The sequence below is a fragment of the Crassostrea angulata genome, chromosome 6, assembly GCF_025612915.1.
Source record: "Crassostrea angulata isolate pt1a10 chromosome 6, ASM2561291v2, whole genome shotgun sequence".
Classification (NCBI taxonomy): Eukaryota; Metazoa; Mollusca; class Bivalvia; order Ostreida; family Ostreidae; genus Magallana; species Magallana angulata.
In genome coordinates, this window is record NC_069116.1 from 60,108,888 (window position 1) to 60,128,687 (window position 19,800).

Here is a 19,800-nt window from a genome sequence, read left to right on the forward strand (position 1 = left end):
TAGTTACATGGATCTTTAAATCGAGAGAACATACACCCATTTTTCTATGAAAAATCTGCGCCTTCTTAATTTAGCAACAGGATGAGTCAATTTAGGAATCCGTTGCCATGAATAGACGGGAAAGACTAAAAATAGAACAGAGGAACAATGGCTATACACTGATCGAGGCGACTTCATGATAAACAAGTAAGTTCTTTTTCACATCATAACTCCCGAGGTTTAATATTTTATGTGATCTATACTGCCTAGGCTTTGATACTAGAACACAATTTTCACCTTTATTGATTTTTCAAAGAGATAATGTTAAATGAAATTTTGTTGTATGCCCCTCCTGTTGATGTCTGAATGGCGGTCGGTGTGGTCAACTTACGGAGTAAAATATGCACCCGACAACGACCGCGATGGTAGCTGAATTTTAGAGTATACTTCATGCACCTGTCTTTATGATCAGGCACGTAGCATCGGGGGAGAGGGGGGGGGGTGGCCTCCCCCTTCTTTTACTTGCAGCAAACATTTTTTTAAATTCACATATGAAAAAGTAAATTAACATGGAGTTGCCCCCTCCCCACCATTTTGGAAGCATATAATGAATGAAGTTATAGGGAAGTTATGCCCCCCACCCCCACTCCCACCCCCACACCCCTACTCCCACCCCTACACTGCATGGATTAGGATTTCGTCATGTTTTGAGAAGTTGCCTTTTTTTCTTTTTTTTTCTTGCCAAGATTTATTGGATGAGCCCCCCCCCCCCCCCCCCCACCTCCCCAAACTTTCAAAAACGATGATACAAATGAAAGAATTGTAAATTTAAACTCATATACATGTAAGATAGATTATAGTTGAATATGACACTGTTTAAAAATATGAAAGCTACGTATGCACGCTTATATAGGATTTGAGTTTAGATGTAAAAGCAGAGTGAAAAATAAGCTACATTTATTTTACGTCTATTGTTCCCTATGATGATGTAATAGATAATAGGAAACCAAGTGAAGATCATTAGATTTCATAAGGCAGGAAAAGTTAAATAATCCACTTATAAATAGCTGAAATAAATTAAAAATACACACATCAGGTCCTCCCATAGGAAGTGTAATTGTGTGCTGTTTAATTTATTTTAAGGGTTTGAATTAACGATGTGCGCTTCTCGACAAGGTTTGATAACTCTCTAGATTAAATCATAGAATTCGGCTATTGAGTGAGACAATGTGGGTCAATCATAAAAGTCGTCATATTATCCATTATTTTGAGCTCAATGGTAAAATAAAGAATATCAGTCTCCGTTTTTAATTCACGAAAACAAACCAAAAGTCTTTTCACTCATATTTTTTAAATCTATGGATAATGTCTTCAAAATTTCGAGTCAGATCCCGATTTCAAAACAAACTGATTCGAATCTAAGTTGTCGAAAAAGCAAAATTATACATTTTCCCATTTGCAGCCGAAAAATCTGTTGAATTTAATTAATTCAAACTAAATTACAACCAAGCATTATATTTTTTAAGATTGTATTATATAAAATTAAAGTTGTATATCATCTGATTCGGGATAAGTTTAGTTGTGGTCGGATGTAGTTTGATTTAACAAAATCAGCATTATTTTCTAAATTTCTTGATTTTCAATTTCTTTTTTTAAGATTAAAATAATGATACCTGAGTTGGTTATAACTTTCAAGTTTTACAAGGATTTGTTAAGAATTTTGCCGGCGACTCCACCCACTTCACTATTAATTCGTGAGTTTGCTTTATTAGCTTTTGTACTGAACAAGTTTCACTGTAAATCTATCTAAAAAAAACTATTCAAACAAGACTGATTTCATCCTTAAGTCATGTGACTTTGTTATACAAAATATTGTCACCACACAGAGTTATAGGATAACATCTATCTCTGCCGGGAGTAAGAGTCATTTGAATGGTGATATAAGAAGCTATTAATATTGAGATCTATAAAAGTGCATTATCATTATACGAATAAACTATCAACTGTGTATTATAAATATGCACAGTATGATTGAGATCGCGGGCTATTGGTGCACGACATGCAGGATTGATTTTAATCAGACCCTGTACATAATATTGATGTGACATCGCATGCTTTGATGTTTCTGTATGGTAGATTTTGTAACATTAATGATATGGATATAGACATTTAGATAACAGTTACATAAACAGGCAAGAAATAAGCATAAAAATGCTTTCAGCAAAAGTATTGTTTTTTTTTATGATTTGAATATTTTGATATTTACATGTAATTATATTGAGAATTTTATTATTACTTTCCTCTTTTACTGTCACAGGAATAGAGCTGATATTTAGAAAGTTTCTTTTATTTACATTTTACCAATGAAAATACAATAATTTAACCGGCATATGGTAAAATAGTTCCCATCAAACTTACTCACGCAGCCTTAATTCCCAATCCTCTAGTTAATAAATGGAATCAAATAATTCGAAAAAGTAAAATTATCTGACAAATTTTATTTTTTTGATACTTCATAACTCTATGAATCATGTTTTGAGCAACATGTTTAGTAGCATAATCATAAAATTGTCAAATCGACATTTTGTGAATCGTTAGCAATGTTGCATTAATTTTGCTAAGGTGATCGTTACCGCCCTATGACCCCTTGATTAAACTCAAGCCATTAAGCGATGCCTTTCGGTGGTGCTTATAACCTTAAGCTTTTTGTGTAAATGTACATATGATATCTGTGTTTATATTATTGTAATTTTATTTCAAAATTTGGACCCAGAGGGCATACAAGATTACAATTATTAGAAAGAAATTCCGAAATGAGAGATTACACCTACAAAATAGTCCACACACAAACATGAACAAGTAGCAGCAAGTCAAATGTACACCAGTATGCCGTAACATATTAACAATATACATACACGTATCTATGAAGTCAGAAAAGTAGCTTATACAAATACGAAGATGATTTCATGATCTGTACAAGTATTTCACTTAGATCTCAAAGTACTCCGTCTTTTTTTTTGAAAGCATTAATTAAAAATGCATTTAACTTTGTAATTATTGTTCTCTCTTCATTGGACATTAACCAGATATATTTGTTTTTCTTTGTGAATAAAATGAAAGTTTTGTTTAGTATTGAGATAAATTGGAAAAATGAATTTCCTTCTTCTTCATGTAATGGACAATCAGTAAGAAAGTGATTATCATCTTTTTCACAATTTTGGTAAAATGATAAAAATGTCATAGAAGAAATTTATTCACATCTCTCTGCATGATTATAAGGGCTCAAAACAATGTCAAGATAGAAAATGTTCGTGCATACAAACACCGACCTCTTCCTTGTATATTTCACACAGATTCTTGGATATTTGTAAAGATAAAGTTGATGACAGAAAAAAGTTGCCGGGACATAGTCCGCTTTCGGGCCAAGTTTTATATAACGTTTTCCGGCCTTCATTAGCGATCGAACACTTCCTCAAAGTCGTTGAGTAGAAAGAATTTTGATATTTAGGTTAAACGCGTATTGAGGCGATTTGACTAATTAGTTTACACCTATTAAACAGAAGTCATCAGTGGTTGGTGCGGTTTGTTCCCGTTTTGCACACATTTCAAAATTAGGTATCGAAAAAATGTGTGCGAAACGGGAATTTGACCAGGTGAGATAATTGCTTAATTGCTATAGTCTATATCCCAATACCTGCAAGGGCAATTGACAATAAAATAAATAAAACATATCTACTCGCAATTTATATTTACATTTATTTTATGTTACAATATAACTTGCATAAAAGCACATTTACATAATAATTACCATCCATATTCATGAATTTGATTTCAAACATCAATTTGGTCATGAACAATTTCATTATTTTTTTTAAATAAGAAAGATTATTGCAAACATGTTGAATATGTAGCACCTTTGTTTAACTGACTGCCTATAGGAGGTACATGTACACGCTAAAAGTTTGAAGAGAAAATATCATACGTTAATATTTAATTATTGCTTTTGCTGACATAAATGGAGGAGATGTGTCTAGTGAAAACGCTGTTTAATATTTTTCATTTATGTTGTGGCTTGAATAATCGGAGAAATAGACAAACTGTATGATGATAAATCGGCAATTTTATATGCTTCAAAACTGTAAAGATTATTTCACAAAACATATCGACATAATTCATGCATTTTCAACCTTTTTCAGTTTGAGTTATATCGCACCAATATTAAAATATTATTTTTGTCAGATTTTTGATGTATTTAACCTCTAATTTGAAAAACTAGAAAGTGACCAGCCATATACTAAAGCGGTGATGTCATAAGAACTACTGTCAAGGTCGCTACTTCAAAGATTGAAATATTTTGTGATAAAGACCTGTTTTCTTTCATAATATTCTTTCTGTTGATACCAAACAATCAATTATAAACATGCGTTTTACATAATTTGCAAATCGATTGAAAAAAAGAGACACGAGTACCCATAAGACTGTCCATGTAGTTTTCCCCATTATCATATAATTATCCATTGAATCAGCTTCCAATTGGCTTTGGACCAGCAATTTTTCCTGATTCATTTTGTTTTATATTTAAGGTAAATGGACAAAAATTTGAAAGTCAAATCATCTAATCATTATTTTTTTTATCAGTGTGCGGAAATTGAAGACTTTTTAAATATATCATTATCTTTATTTTATCAAACGAAAAAAATGGTGATAGTTATCATACCTAAAACACAACAAAATATCTATTACTTCTTGTTTTATCGTTAAGGTGCTGATAAAACACAAGTAAACACCCAGGTAAAATGTTTGACCGAAAGCAGACTATAATTGCTATCACAACATAAATCACACCTATTGTTATATACCCAATTATCAAATGTGTGCAAAACGGGAACACACCGTTGGTGCTATTGAATTGGGTAGATCGAATTGAGAGGCAGTGAGTGATGGTGACAATTGATGAGACAGTCTTTGACTCCACTGGGGAACCCTCGCCCGGCCCAGGGGCTTTGTCAAACAATAGACAATGATGAGGAAATGGGTTAAAATCATTACTTTTTTGCAGTCACTAATGCTAATACCGTATAGCAGCGGTACGGTTTTCTCATATATCAGAAAAAAAAACTAAGAGAAGAAAATCATCTAAGATCAAATTTATTTTTATCGAACATTTTCTAGATACATAATCCGGCCCTTGTTAGAGTAGCTAGCTAGTGATTATAAGTGGAAGGACTTGATGAATTATAGCAGATTTAAAAGACCGAGGTGGTAGAATAAATCATTAAGTAAAATTAAGGGCGTGAGCTAAATCAGCAAGTGTTAATCCTTTGTAATCCACACACGCTGCATTTGACAGCAACATTGATTTTGATTGTCTTATATTAATTCTTTATAGCTGGTAATAGCACTTGACATAAAGATTAAAAGGAGAAACTAATTAGGTCGCAGTTTATTTAGTTTTGGACATTATTCATGTTGAATGAATTGTGCGTGTTTTCATTAGCGGCTCATGTTCAGCTCGTGTTAAAAGTAATTGACCAAAAACCAATCAATATTGAAACTCTTTTTATTTTATTTTCAAACAAATTTACAAAAAGATATTAACCAATTTGGGTCATATATCAAAATAATCTGTATGGAAGATTCAAAGTCATTTAAAATGATGTCTGTAGTCTCCTCATTTAGGAGGTTTATTAACTTCGTACAAGGTTTAATAATTTTTTTTTAATTTTCTTTTTGAAGAAAAAAAATTAATAATACTGTTTCTTTCTAAACTGTTCAAGCTCAAGTTCATTTATTTTCACTCAAAACATATAATGTTACATGAGGTGCAGAAGAATAATATAAAAAAAAAAGTATAAGAAAAGCAGGATTTACAAAACGGAAATAGAAAAAATGTAAACAATGAATTTGTCATAGTTGTTACGTAGGATGAACGACCAAATCAAACATTTTTCTAATTAAAGTACACATTTTCATGAACTTGAACTTGAGGACAGGTCACTATGATGCAAATGGTGCATTCATTACCTTGAGTTAATATATTATCTCAGTGGAGGGTTGTGAGCTTGCCCACAGTACCCCTATTCTCAACAACAGAATAAGGTATTAATTTTAGCGTAGCGCAGTGGGTAAGAGGGTTCACTACGGATCTGCAAGTCATTAGTTCGAATCCCTCTGGGAATTTTAAAGAATTTACCGTTTCAAAAAATTCAAGACGTATTTTTGGGGAAATATTGTGCTGTTTGAAAATTCTAAACCGTTGAAAGTATTTCAATTATAATGTACTTTAATCCACATTAGTATCGACAGATGCCCCATACCACCTTAAAAGTAAATGTTTGTCTTCCTCTTAATAAGTGTTTTTGTTTTTTTATTCGGCCTTTGGAGTTATGTGTCATGTTGTAAATTTTGTATTTACTGCCACCCGGTAACTACAAAATTTACATCATCACATATGGGCGTTTTCTCTTCATTTAAAAGATACCACCGTTCATCTTAATATTGTCTCTGCACGTTCCTTTCCTTTGATGTATAGTACACAACGATTTCTTGGCGATTCTTATGCAAGAATATTACAAAAAAAAGAAGAAAAATGTCAATAGGCTAACGGTTTTATAAATAAGTCTGAAAAAAAAATCACGGTCATACTTTTGTACGAATTACGCAGTTCTGAATATACGTCGTGTGTTCATGTGTTAACAACAAAATCAAAGCACTTCTATTAAACAAGAGAGAGAGAGAGAGAGAGAGAGAGAGAGAGAGAGAGAGAGAGAGAGAGAGATGTTCTTCCTCTATCGGTAAAAACTCTGAAAATCTAAAGGTGGCTGAAAACAATTCCTTCGGATCTGAGGGACCTTAGTACATAGTATATCATTATATTCTTTCGGACATTTTTGCTGATTCTGCAATTTTTGTCCACTTAAAGCATTGATGCACTCGTCGTAGACTTTCTTAATGGGGTCATCTTGTTTCTGAATCATAAATATACCAAACATTTATTACGAGAATTTAGATCATCGCTACGTTTCCCATCCTTTACCAAATTACAATTTACCCCCAAGGAATTGGGGTGTTCGATTTGAGAGCCGAGTGGTGGGCATCCGTCACCAGGCGCCGCGGTACCGCTGTTTGACAGCTTAATTGAATGGTTCGGCGTAAGGGGAGAGAAGAACAACGACAGAGACTGTACCAGTGCGCAGAATCCACGACCTCTGACTTCCTGGCCGCCACTCTTGATTTTCTGTCTGTCAGAAAAACATCGCACTTAGTAAAAAAGCGAAAAAAATGAATATCAATGAACCCAATTTAAAAAAAAATCGTGAAAGTCTCATTTATGGAACACAATTCCGCGTGTCAAGGTTGTATCCCTTTGTTTAATCCACAGTATCCGCGCGTGTTTCCTTCTCTCTTTTTACTTGAAATATGTCCGTATCATTCAGACAAATCATCACGTGCGTGCTCGAAATGTCATGTTACTGTCATTTAAAATTATAAAAGTTAAAATCGATTATCAATTTATTGAAAAAGGATAGACTTGAAATAGAATCAGAAAACAAGGATTATGAAATTCCTCGTAGAATTACAATACGTGCATCTTTTCAGTATTTACCAGTAGATAGAAATAAGATGGCATTGCATGATCCGGAAAGAAAGGAATATATAATAATATTATAAGTTTTTAAAAAGAATTTTGTTTCCTTAATAAGATGTTGACATAAACGGAATCATATCCCTTTAATAATCACACATATTGCCTCAGAGAATTTATTTGACAGACTATACGACTGCTTCTATATCGTACCTCACGATTTTTAAACCTGACATGGTAGGCCGGCATGAGAGCCGACGCCTACCGGTCGGTAACAAAACAAAGGGGTTGTAACCGATCTCCCAACTGCCTGAGATCTTGACCTGCTGACATCTGATCTCTGAGAGGGCGATACTCTTTTGTTACACGTGTTGCAGTCAGTGTATTAGAATCTATTTTTATATTCTATTTATAAACGTTTCAAATAGTCATTTTTTTGTATCTTCAAAAAGGAAATACACATGTTTTCCGGGTAGTATAAATGGAATCACACTTTTAAAAGGAAAAACAAATGTTTCCGTCAGTATAAATAAATCGAAGCTTTAAGTTTTCATTTTGTATCACCTGCTATGTATAATACGGGTCTCTACTGGAATTTTATATTTATTATATCTTTGTTTTGAAAGGCATGGATGTTTCGGCAAGGTATATATGAAACTTTATATGTCTAAGAGTACATGTATACATTTATATCTGGTGCTTTGTATCCATTTTAAGGGGTATACCACGATGGGATATGCATTTATAATGATGTTCTTATACATAATTCTTTATTTTTATTTTGTCGCTCTATATCTAAGTGGATCAGATCATCGGATTTTAATCAGATTGTCCACCTAACTGCTTAACCATGAATTTCAAAAACCTCAGATTTAAAATAAGTGGCTTAGCTAGTTTTAATGTTTGTCAATGTCAAGGTCACTATCTTTATCAACCTGAAGGTGGACAAAAGATTTCCACACACTCCGAATTAGACCATAGATTTGTCGTGTATTTACTCTGTTAATCAATGATCTTTGTTTCAAAGTTTTGAAAACAATGTTTTCTTGAATTTTTTTCTTTATATTCATTTTACTTGAACACTGGAGTGGGTCTGTTAATATCCATGTGCATCATTTTTGGTATTTTTATCCTTATACCAATGAACTATTATCAAATGATTTTTTGCAAATGTTTTTCTTCATAACATTTATTGTTATACTTTCATGTTAAATACTGAAATCTGATTGGTTAAGACGCAGTTAATAATATTTACTATTACCCTCAGCGTTAGCAACGCACTTGGCAACGGGTAACATTAAAAAATGTTACATGCGCGAAAATTATGCGCGTACGGTTCGCTGTAGAATTCACGTTATTCCTATATAAAAGCAGTAAAATTTTCTTAAAAATTTTAAAAAAGACATTCAGTATAACAAAATAAATAGTGCCTGTTTGGGAGGATAACAGTTGAAATTGACACCCCGAGAAAACCATTGTCAACCTCCGCTTCGCGTCGGTTGACAATGGTTTTCTCGGGGTGTCAATTTCAACTGTTACCCTCCCAAATAGGCACTATTTATATATTGTAAACTTTAATATTATGTCTTGCGGACGAATTCTTACAAATTGTACTGTAATATGACAACTGAGAGTTACGGCAATTGGATTGGGCGGAGGAATTGTCCGCTCGGTGATTGACGTTATGCAGGTTCACTATCACGTGACCTGGTTGCAATGTTGCTGAGTCGGCTTAAAGTTTTAGATAATTCGTACTAATGAAGCATTCGTAGTCTTCTGCAGGCATCGATCAGTTTGAAGTGTTAGATTTGACAGCACTGCATATGCTCGGGGAATGCTAAACACTTGGCCCAAAGACCGTACAAGAATGAATGTGGTGTTATAGGTCCAGTGCTTCAGTTTTGCATACATATACACACTTTTACAAAATGTAGACTGCAAGTTGATATTTTTTAAACCGCTATTTTGAAAAAAAAATAGTATGACGAGTCTTCATCAAAGTTTATATTTAATTTGTTATAAGATGGAGACAGTCTTTTTTGTTTAAGCCCAAGACTCCATTTGAAACACTTTTTTTTTTTTTAGAATAAAATGACCTTTGTTGGTATTTTTGGAAAGAATTATAAAGATGTGATTTTAACTTTCTGATCTCAACACTACTTAAATATTGTTAGAGATTTTAAACTTGTTCTGAGTGGAATTACCATTTAACAGTTACCACATTTTGTCCACCCTCTGCCCGAGGTTTATCGGATAATCAGGTAATTGACATATAAGCACTATTGACCACTAACACTTATTAATTCTGATCTGCAAGAAACACAAAGCAACATTGTATACTGGGATCATGTTAGGATGTGTAAGTGTTTCTGTACTATATATACCCCCTACACTTCTGGTGGTCTACCGGTATGCTGAGCACTAGTTGAATATACATGTACTTGGCTTCCAGTTCACTTTCACTTTGTTGTGCTTTGATTTGAACCATCTTGAACGGTAAGCTAGTCTTTCTTTGTGTGTAACTGTTTTTGATATGAACTTTATTTATGTAGTTATATTGTAGTTATATTGTAAGCACTGTTTAACTTCTGTTGGTCTGCCGGTTGGCTTAGCGCTAGTTGAATATTTCTGGTCTCTTTGTTTATTTGGTATTTGTTGTGCTTTGATTTCAACCATCTTTAATGGAAACGTGGCCTTTAAGTACAATCTACAGATCCACTTGTAAAGAATACTAGTATCAATCCCCATATCCCCACCACAAAAACCAGATGCAACATTGTTTCGAAAAAAAAATTGTGACAGTATTTTATACGGTAAACAGATCACACATTTGGTAACCTCTGTTTTAGAAAACCCAAGGCTGCAATTTGCACACTTTCTTGTCTGAGGCAAAACAAAAGCTTCTTTCTTCACAGCCCTCGATTCCCAGATGCCGTGAGCACGTTAAGAGTTTGGAGACAATGCGTGATACCACGTGATACCACGACTCCCAGACCCAGAATACTTTGCAGATACCGCTCTTACTGTGCTCGTGCTTAAAAAAGGGGGAAAAAACCGGAAGATAATCTGCGGCTTTATGTAGTTATAAAAGCTAACAGAACCGGAAAGAAAGACCGAAGCAAGACCGCTATGCTTTGCTTCTACTGGTACATAAACTGGTCAATCACTTGAACCTAGTTTTCCTGGTTTTTTTTACATGAAATATACCTCAAGTGCTGGAGGGGTCCCAGACGCCAGTGAAATAGACCCATTTGTATTCACGTGGTATAAGTGACCCTCATCAACATTCACCATTTCCATTGGAACCAGCCGTGTAAGAGTGTACACTGGCCTGCAATCCTAGAATATCTGGGCCGTTGTTGGTACTTGCTTGAACTATTGGTGCATGTCCGTCCAGTAGACAAGAAATAATAAATATAGAAATGTTCTCACTTGATCCTCAGTTACAAAAGTTACTGCTTAATATAACGATAATTAAAGTTACAAGAACTAGTGATCCTTATCAGAGTTATCAATAACAATTATTTATGTCTCTGTTCTCATTAACAGAAATACAATTGACTGACTCTTATTTCTACACGCCCCAGTTACCTATTGCCGAAGACTTCATATGATCATTATGCCGTAGCTAGCATTAATAAATATCATGACCGATAATCATTATTCGTAGCATGCATGAATAATTTAAATAACATGACCAAAATTGCAAAAAAAATGATTTTCATTTTGCAAACAGATTGTGAATAAAAAATTTTGTTTATGAGTAAAACATGCAGTCGTTCTATCAATATTAGATTACACATTGGAGAAGATTTATGGGAACATATACATCGTATTGTATCAAAATTATATGGATCGCATTCTTTCATTTCGATATTTTTTTATATACATAAAAAATGTCTACACCATAATATATCAGTTTCATTATCTCAAGATGATTTTGGGCAGTTTCGGTCAATAAGCATGGATGAATAATTGATAAAAGAAATATTGATAAGATGTAAAGGTAAAAGGCCTCTAACTATAACACACCCCCCCCCCCCCCATTCCGTAATGATTCCATCGGTCGTCAATATTTGGGTATCGAAAGTACGGAAAAAGTGAGACAAACGATTTTTTTTGACTACCCGTTTTTACTTAATCCTATATATAAACCAATTGGTACACACGGACGGTATCATATATTTATAGCACTAGTGAAACCCATTGAACATTTATACATTATGAAATATACACGATTCTGGGTATAAAGGTTAAGCCAAAGCCTAATGTACTAACCTATTGATCAATGAAATAGGGATTATCAGATGTCATCAAAAATAAACGACAGCTTAGGATCGTCTCATGGCGATGGCCAACTTCACTTTACCACACATGCTCACTGTTTCATCGAGATGATGTAGTGCAAACACAGATATATTTAAAGCGAGATGTAAGTTTTCTCAAAAATTAAATTGAGATGATAATTTTGTGAGATGACGAGGCTTCGCAAGATTCTGCCTCTATAAGGTCACACGGATGAGCTGACGGCGCCATTTGATGCCGAAATCAATAAACTTTTAGGTGCTTTGTCATCCAAGTATTCAGCCTTTAACAAAACAGGATAAACCAGATACTATTGTTTTTCTTGTTACAATGTAGATGAATACAATGAATATTAGCTTTAAATTAGATTGGCTGGTTTTGAGTCCTTTTATTTCAATTCTCTTAATTTCATTTTCTTGATGTTTATATATATCCGCTCTTCATTTAATCTGATTTTTTTTTTATAGAGGTTACATTTTAAAAAATATCTGTTTAATGATTTTTTTTTGTTTCGATAGGAGATTTCGGGAAGAGGAAGTGTTTAAGACTATTCTATTCCGAGAGGACAGAACAGAGAATGAAACAAAAACGGAGAAAAATTGAATTATTTAACCATCGTTCGCTCTGTAATACTTAGTAATCAAAACGAACAGTTAGAAATGAAAGACAATGGCGAGTTTGATTAGCCAAGGTGTCGGGTGAGACAGAAGGGGGAAGGGACGGAGAGCTGTTCGGAATACCGGGACCCAATGATCCAAACGAAGCATTCCCAGGCGATCCGTGATCGGTAGATTTATTGGAAAACTAATCCGCAGTAGAAAGAGCCGTGCTAGGTTCGTCGGCAGCAGTCAAACGGCGGACGACGGGGAGAGCGAACGATGTCAGTGGAAGCCAATTCCTCGCTCACCAAACAGGAAAATGATTCCAAGTTATCCAGGGATCCCACGGACATTTTTAAAATTGCTTCCACAACGACGTTTTTGTTTTTCATTTTCATTGCCAGCATTGCGGGAAATTTGCTAGTGTTCATAGTCTTTTCCAAAAGGCCGGCTTTATTAACGATATCAAATCGATTCATTTTGAATTTATCCGTTTGTAGTTCATTGAACACTTTACTTGTCATGCCGTTTATGTTCGGTTCCTTGATCGCCGAGGACTGGATTTTCGGAGGCATTTGGTGTCAAGTGACAGGGTTTCTGATGAACGCCATTTTCGCCGCCAGTACATTGACCCTGGTCGCGATATCTTTAGACAGGTACTGTGCTGTAGTTACCCCGCTACATTATCAGATGAGGATCACAAAGCGGAGATCTGCTCTGATGATAGCAGCCGTGTGGCTCCTGGCAGTCTTAGTTTCACTGCCCCCACTGTTTGGCTGGAATCGCTTCCGCTACCAGAAGGACAAGGGTACCTGCACGGTGCTCTGGTCCAGCCGAATTAAAGATGAAAGGTACTACACGTATTCGCTAGTCATTCTGACTTTCTTTTTACCGCTGTGTGTTATTTTGTGGGCATATCGTGTCATCTTCAAAGCGGCACAAAACAATAGCGAGAGAACAAGAAGAAACAGTGTGATTCCTAATAACCAGATTGACGACAACTGTTCCACTCAAACCCCGCTTAGGTTTGAGCGGAGACGGAGCAGCACCGCCCCGATCCTCCACCGCCGCTTGAGCACCACGAGCAGTCGAGCGGGTCCACTGCTGTGGCACAGGGACGAGTGGAAAACGGCCATTGCTAGTCTTTTAGTGGTGTCTACTTTCATTATTTGTTGGCTGCCATATTTCATCATCATTATTTTAGAGACAGTTTTAGAAAATTCTCAAGACATTCCACCTGTGCTGGAAACGGTGTCCATTTTGTTGGCCATGATGAGCTGCGCTTGTAATCCATTGGTATACGTGTTCAGGAGCAAGCTTACGCGGCAGGAACTCAAAATATTGATGAAGATACAGAGTCGAGAAAGCATCAACATGTCCTTGTCAAGAAGAGGGAGTGAGTCTGTATTTTCTAGAGAAGGTATTGTGCATCAGAGTAGCACTGAATCGGACACAGTACCATTCGAGAAACCTCTGCATTCATCATCGACTTCAACCACCTTGACCTCACTGGTGTACAATCCGAACGCCGTGACCCAGAGGTCCTGACAAAGGCGCCCCCTGGTGTCTCAATCCTCAGTTTAAATAGGGCGGAGATTCGATGTGTTTTGTGAAGCATTCCATGCCACTCTTCCAAATTGATATTGTTATCAAAATATTATTGTAATATTTGACTGGTTTGTTTAAATATTATTGACGTAATATTTGATTGTTTTGTTTTCCCAGTTTTGATGTCGTATTTCATGTCTTATAATTTCAAAGCATTTTATTGTTATTGACTGTTTGGAATCAAGCGACACCTTGCGACAAGAATTAACCAAGACATCGATGCATTTGGAAGTGGGTTCAACTAAATACCTCATACGTCCTGTATGCTGGCCGACCAGGGTACGGGGCATCTCTAAAATCCCATTTTGTCATTGTAATCAACAACTCATTGTTTTCTTCATAATTGTCTGGCGCACCTAAGCTACTGAACCCTCAGCAAGGAACTTACACAGTTTGTCCTTTGTATTTTTCTTTTCAAATATTTATAAAGTTTACAATAAGTCTACTAGGTAAACTTTGGGATTTAGTTTTTGTCAGATGTTTTCAGTATTAAAATCAAAATAATATATATTTATTCGTTTACAAATATTTTTATTTGAAACAAAAAACAAGTTGGTGTCTTTTTTTATTTCGAATATTTTTTGTTGTTGAAATTTTGTAATGTTGTTGAACGTATTGGATTCGTTATATAGAGATGCAATATTGCACATTATATAATAAGTTTATCGTGGTTATGTGTTGTTACACGTTTGTGTTATGTTGATTTATGTATGTATATATTTATCTGTTTATGTATATTTTAAAATTAATTCAGCATATCACAGCCATAAAATGGTTCTTTTTTCATGCGGTATCGTATGTATTTAATTATATGAAAAATCCTTTTTAAAGATGAAATATGGTTATATTTTATTAATTGATATTATGTGTTTAATCATTTGACGATGCCATTTGCTCTGTGTTTATTTCCCGCGTCAATCTGTTGTTGTTTGTTTTTGTTGTTTATTCTGTTTGTTGTTAGATGTCCCGGTTAATATTGTTAATAATTATAAATCAGTCTTTACTGGTATTAGCTTGTTGAATTGTCGGCTGGATATTGCCGTCTTTTCCTGTAGTTATATTCACCTATATGTGATGCTGAATAGCTCTTTGGAACATACTTGTTACGCATATGGTCTTGCGTGCCTACAGTAAAACTTACACACAGAAATGTAGCGCATTTTGGTATCACAAATCGATAGGTATCGATTTTTGGTCATTAATTACGTTTGGTATGTAATTTAGAGATTAGGCGCTGTAATCGGTTTCGTAATTAGATTATGGAGATTAAGAAATTGCAATGAAGGGGTGCGACAGTGGGGTGTTTCCTCAATACTGCTAGTATTTTTACTGTTATAGTTCTTGAAAAAGATTTTATTAATATAATTGAACATGCTATTATAAGCATCGCAAGACTTTAAAAAAAACTATGGTGAAAAGATGAAAGTGAACTTTGAAGAAGCGGTCTATTGTATGATCCTGTTGAATTATTGTTTGTACGGTACGTTTTGTATCCTTTTAAATATTTGACACAGAATAAATGAATCGATGAACGAGATCCTTGGTTGTTTATTATTCAGCAAAAAAAAAAAAAAAAAAGGAAAACTGTTTTTAGCAGTGAAAAGCTGTCTCTAAAAATAAAAACATAAAATGATTTAAATGTGTCATGCAAGAGATGTTGTGTGAAGACTGTTTAAGAATGCATGCTTTTACTCCACTGGAGGAAAACCAAGATTTACATTGAGATAATAAAATTGGAGAAAAAACCTCTGATTCTGGTAACAGCTCTATCGCCTTCGGTGCCCACAAGAGAAAGATTTAAAGCAAGGCAAAAGAAGACTTTGATGGTGTCATTACCCTGTGTGTAATTTAAGGAAACTGAGTCGGATCAATATCTGTCGCTATATTTAGCTCTGAAAAATAATTAATCATCATTTACGGGGCAAATCGATTCTAATAGCACCAATAAGTAAAAGTTAAACGCTACTTCCGTCCGATTTGTTTGATAAATCGCCGAATATGTGTCAAACACATTACAGGGGTGTGTGCACTTTGTGCTGTTCTTTACGAGTATCTATCAATTGTCACAGCCTTGCACATTCCTGGATTTTTACTAAAAGTACTATGTGAAGGCTTTGTACAGTATACTTCACTTTAAATAAATAAACACTGGACAAATTCAGACTTAATAACGAGCGACATATTGGCGTCTGAAAACAAAAGAAGTGTTCGATTTTTTTTTATTAACGATACACTGTAAAATATGATATACATAAATGGCACATATTGTTTCTCAGACTTCAGATAAAACCATTCTTTTTATTTTTCTTAATATAAAACATTGATTCTATCTAGATTCAACCGGGCATTCGGAGACTAGTGAACGTATACCTATGAAATTCTACGTTCGTGGGTTTTCTAATAAAACCTTTATATGTAGGGGGAATGTGGGCATTTGTTGGAACTACGACCTAAAAATAGAGGAAAAAACCAATTCATTTAATTCATCAAAGAAAGTGGTTTGTGAGAGGTTGCGTGACCCTTTACATATATACCCCCAAAACGTGAGAGCTCTGCAGAGACTGTAGACACGGTCTGGCGCTGTACCCTCTGTTTCATCACAGACCCGCTTGTTCTAGTTCACCCTCTGTACCAGTTTTCTCCAGTGTAACTTCTCGAGTTCTCGCAACGAGTGCTTGCAGCATTTCCAATAGAATGGCGATTGCCATCAGCTAATTACAATGAATGATGATAAACCATATCTGGTTCTGTTTTTATACACCTTTCCATTCATATCTATTGATGCATTATTACACCTGATACTGAACATGTCCATATGTGAAACATAAAAGCTAGACAGATATTTAAATTTGATATTAGTGAAATCAGCTGAAACATGTAGAGCTCTACGATAAGAGGAAGAATTGGCACTATTTTCTTCTGATTACCCCGATCATTGATTCAACACCCAACAATACGCTCAAATTATGCACAAAACAAAGTGTCAGAACAATTGAATTTGCAGGGAAAACTCATTTTCATTCGATCAATGCTTCAATCCTTTTATAACAATGCGCGTTATATTTCAATGAGAATCTTTGTCACTCAGCGATCGTTTTCTGATTTTCGTGTAGATATTAGTATATTAACAGGCAACAAATAGGGCGTAATCGGACATAAAAGAAAATGGTTGTTATAGTTCCTAATTCAACTTTGAATCTGCACGTGATCTTGTATCACGTTTGGCGCATTGTATAAAGCTACAACGACTCTCTGAAAACTATTGGAAAGAAGAAGAAAATGGTACATGGTGGAATATCATCAGGAATTCGGGATGCGTGTTTAAATGAATCGCTTCTTTTCACATTTTGATAAGATAATCTCCCCTTCACCCGGCCCAAATGCATGTATTGTATTCCACAAAATATTGCACACGTCTACCTTAGCGAGGCCAACAGAAAGGCAAACTAATAGGTGAGTTTTTTGGGAGAGACATGGCCGATTTCATCACACATTACCAATCTTTAGCTTAATGGCACCATTTACAAGCTTTAAGGTTCGAAGATTTTCATTTTGAAAATTGATCCAGACTCCTCCCTGGCGCCTATTTATGGGACACCTCGCAACATTGCATGTCCTTTCTGGCTTCGTTTTCTCTGACAAAATGACTGCGTAACTACAGGAGAGATACTCTAAAAGGACCATTGTGAATCTGAGAAGTAGAAATGACCTAATGCACACAGTCTGTCGGAGCTGTATTGATTCTCGGTCTTAATGGCTATTCTCTGTAGTGTCGGACATCAGGGTTAATTGTTTTGTGAACACTGACAACAGGCGATATATTCAAATTGATTCCATAAATAGCGCTGGCCTCAATTGACTAGAAATTTGAACTATGTCAGTGTACTATATATCAAATGTAAAAAAAAAGACTCGACCGTTTCTGGAATGTAACTAGCTTCCTGGCAGTGCAGGATTTCTAAATTAAGTGATGTCCACAAGGTTTATTATGAAGTTTGTTATGCATATAGCGGTTTATCTGTTTTGAGGGTATGCCAGCCTTCCACCAGCGATTTGTTTCACATGATCTTTTGCAATTTGAATATATCATAATCTTTACCTTGGAGGTCCAGAGAAAAAGCAATATTGGCAGAAGCGTGGGATCTAATGAGTAAACCATCATTGAGAGACGGCACGGAAGACGCGCCTTGATGCGATGAGAGAGCGTGTATATAAGAAAAACAAGAGGGTTATATAGTAGGCCAATCGATGATGTAGGGAAGATATACCCGTATCAGAGAACGGAGCTTTATTTTACATACAGCTATTATGATGAATCGAAATCACCTGAATTTAACAGCAAATGTATATTACAGTTAAGGTACATTACAGTAAATGTACAATTCTTTACTGATGCATTGTGTATTTCTTTTGGTTTTTTTTTTGTAAACATGATTACCCAATCCCCCCCCCCCCCCCCCCCAAAAAAAAAATGAATAAAATAAAACTTTGTTTTTAAGGCGTCGAGCTAATGCCCGGCAGCCTTCTAGCGATCGTCTGGATTGGCAATCGTCCAAAAATTCATGCTCTGCACCGCCTTTTAAATACGCATAAGAAATAAGTTCCTTTAAGTATTAAACATATTACAAGATTTTTATTCCATTTATTCAACTGCATTGTGCACAAAAAACCAACTTTGCCTCCCTGGATATTGACAACTCATTGCATATGTATAAATTTGCTTAATCAAGAAATGGCAGATGAATACAATAAGGTGTAAACATTTACTAAATATTAATTGTGATTTTGTTACAATAAGAAAACACGATAATGCAGGTGGTTTGGTTGAGCATTTTAGATAGCACGTGTTGTGGATTTGTTTGTAAACAATCATACCATAGGTAATCTTGTTTCAAACGGGAATTGATATAAATAAAAGTATGTTTTATTATTATAATTAGGGACACACTGTTAATGTATTCAAATTATGAACCTGTGAAAATTGTTCTCAGACTGTTTAAAGCAGAAAGAAAATATTTTTTTTTGAACTTTGAAATTTCTTCGATTTTTGTAACCATGATTAGTTATTGTATTATAAACGAAAACATAATTCATTTACTTTTTTATTCTAGTATTATTTGATATACGACTATTATATTTAGTAGAGAACTGGAGAAATTCAAATTATTGATATCATTCTATATAAAAGAAAATGTCAGCTCGACGCCTTTGTGGCCGTTCCGGCCTTTGATTTCTACCATGTAATGAATTTGGGTGTTAGTTTGTATATTCCTACGCTGTGCGGAAAAAGTACGTTAAATGATTGCCCCCACGAATTGTGATTATATACTCATATATTTATTGTACATCATAGACCAAATATCCAGCTCTTTCGTTTCTTTCACAAATTCTGGTATTTTCATGCCTATACGAATGCACTTTGAAATAGTTTATTCGTTCGAGAAATTTTATTCCGCTTTATGAATGACTCTGAAAAAATATGAATTATTTACAAGATAAACAACTTGACGACGACAGACCAGGGAATTTGAAATGGTTTATTTAATCACTTTTTCTCACTGCACAGGATAATAGAAATCCTGAAAATAGTACTTAATGAAAACGTGGTGAACGTGGGTGGTTAAATCTACTCTTGGAATCTGCCGTGTATCCAGTCTATACTTATGTAATGCTTACTCCAGCTGATCTGCCGTAATGATATAACTCGACGGATATAAGCGCATC

At 34.9% G+C, this 19,800-nt stretch overlaps 1 protein-coding gene across 3 annotated transcripts; it reads left to right on the forward strand.

The window, feature by feature from the left end:
• On the forward strand, nt 1-15,298 carry LOC128189909 (G-protein coupled receptor 161-like). Of its 3 annotated transcripts, none has more exons than XM_052861710.1 (2): nt 1-186; nt 12,388-15,298. In XM_052861710.1, exon 2 carries the CDS (start codon nt 12,748-12,750, stop codon nt 14,014-14,016), a length of 1,269 nt encoding a protein of 422 aa, XP_052717670.1. In that variant the 5' UTR covers nt 1-186; nt 12,388-12,747; the 3' UTR covers nt 14,017-15,298. The 3 variants fall into 3 exon arrangements, with proteins under 3 accessions (XP_052717670.1, XP_052717671.1, XP_052717672.1); XM_052861711.1 differs by lacking the exon at nt 1-186 and adding an exon at nt 8,099-8,209; XM_052861712.1 differs by lacking the exon at nt 1-186 and adding an exon at nt 9,904-10,060.
• The last annotated feature ends 4,502 nt before the right edge of the window (nt 15,299-19,800 follow it).

Excerpts from the sequence above, each read along its gene's own strand:
- LOC128189909 (XM_052861710.1), top strand. The coding sequence starts at position 12,748 with ATGTCAGTGGAAGCCAATTCCTCGCTCACCAAACAGGAAAATGATTCC.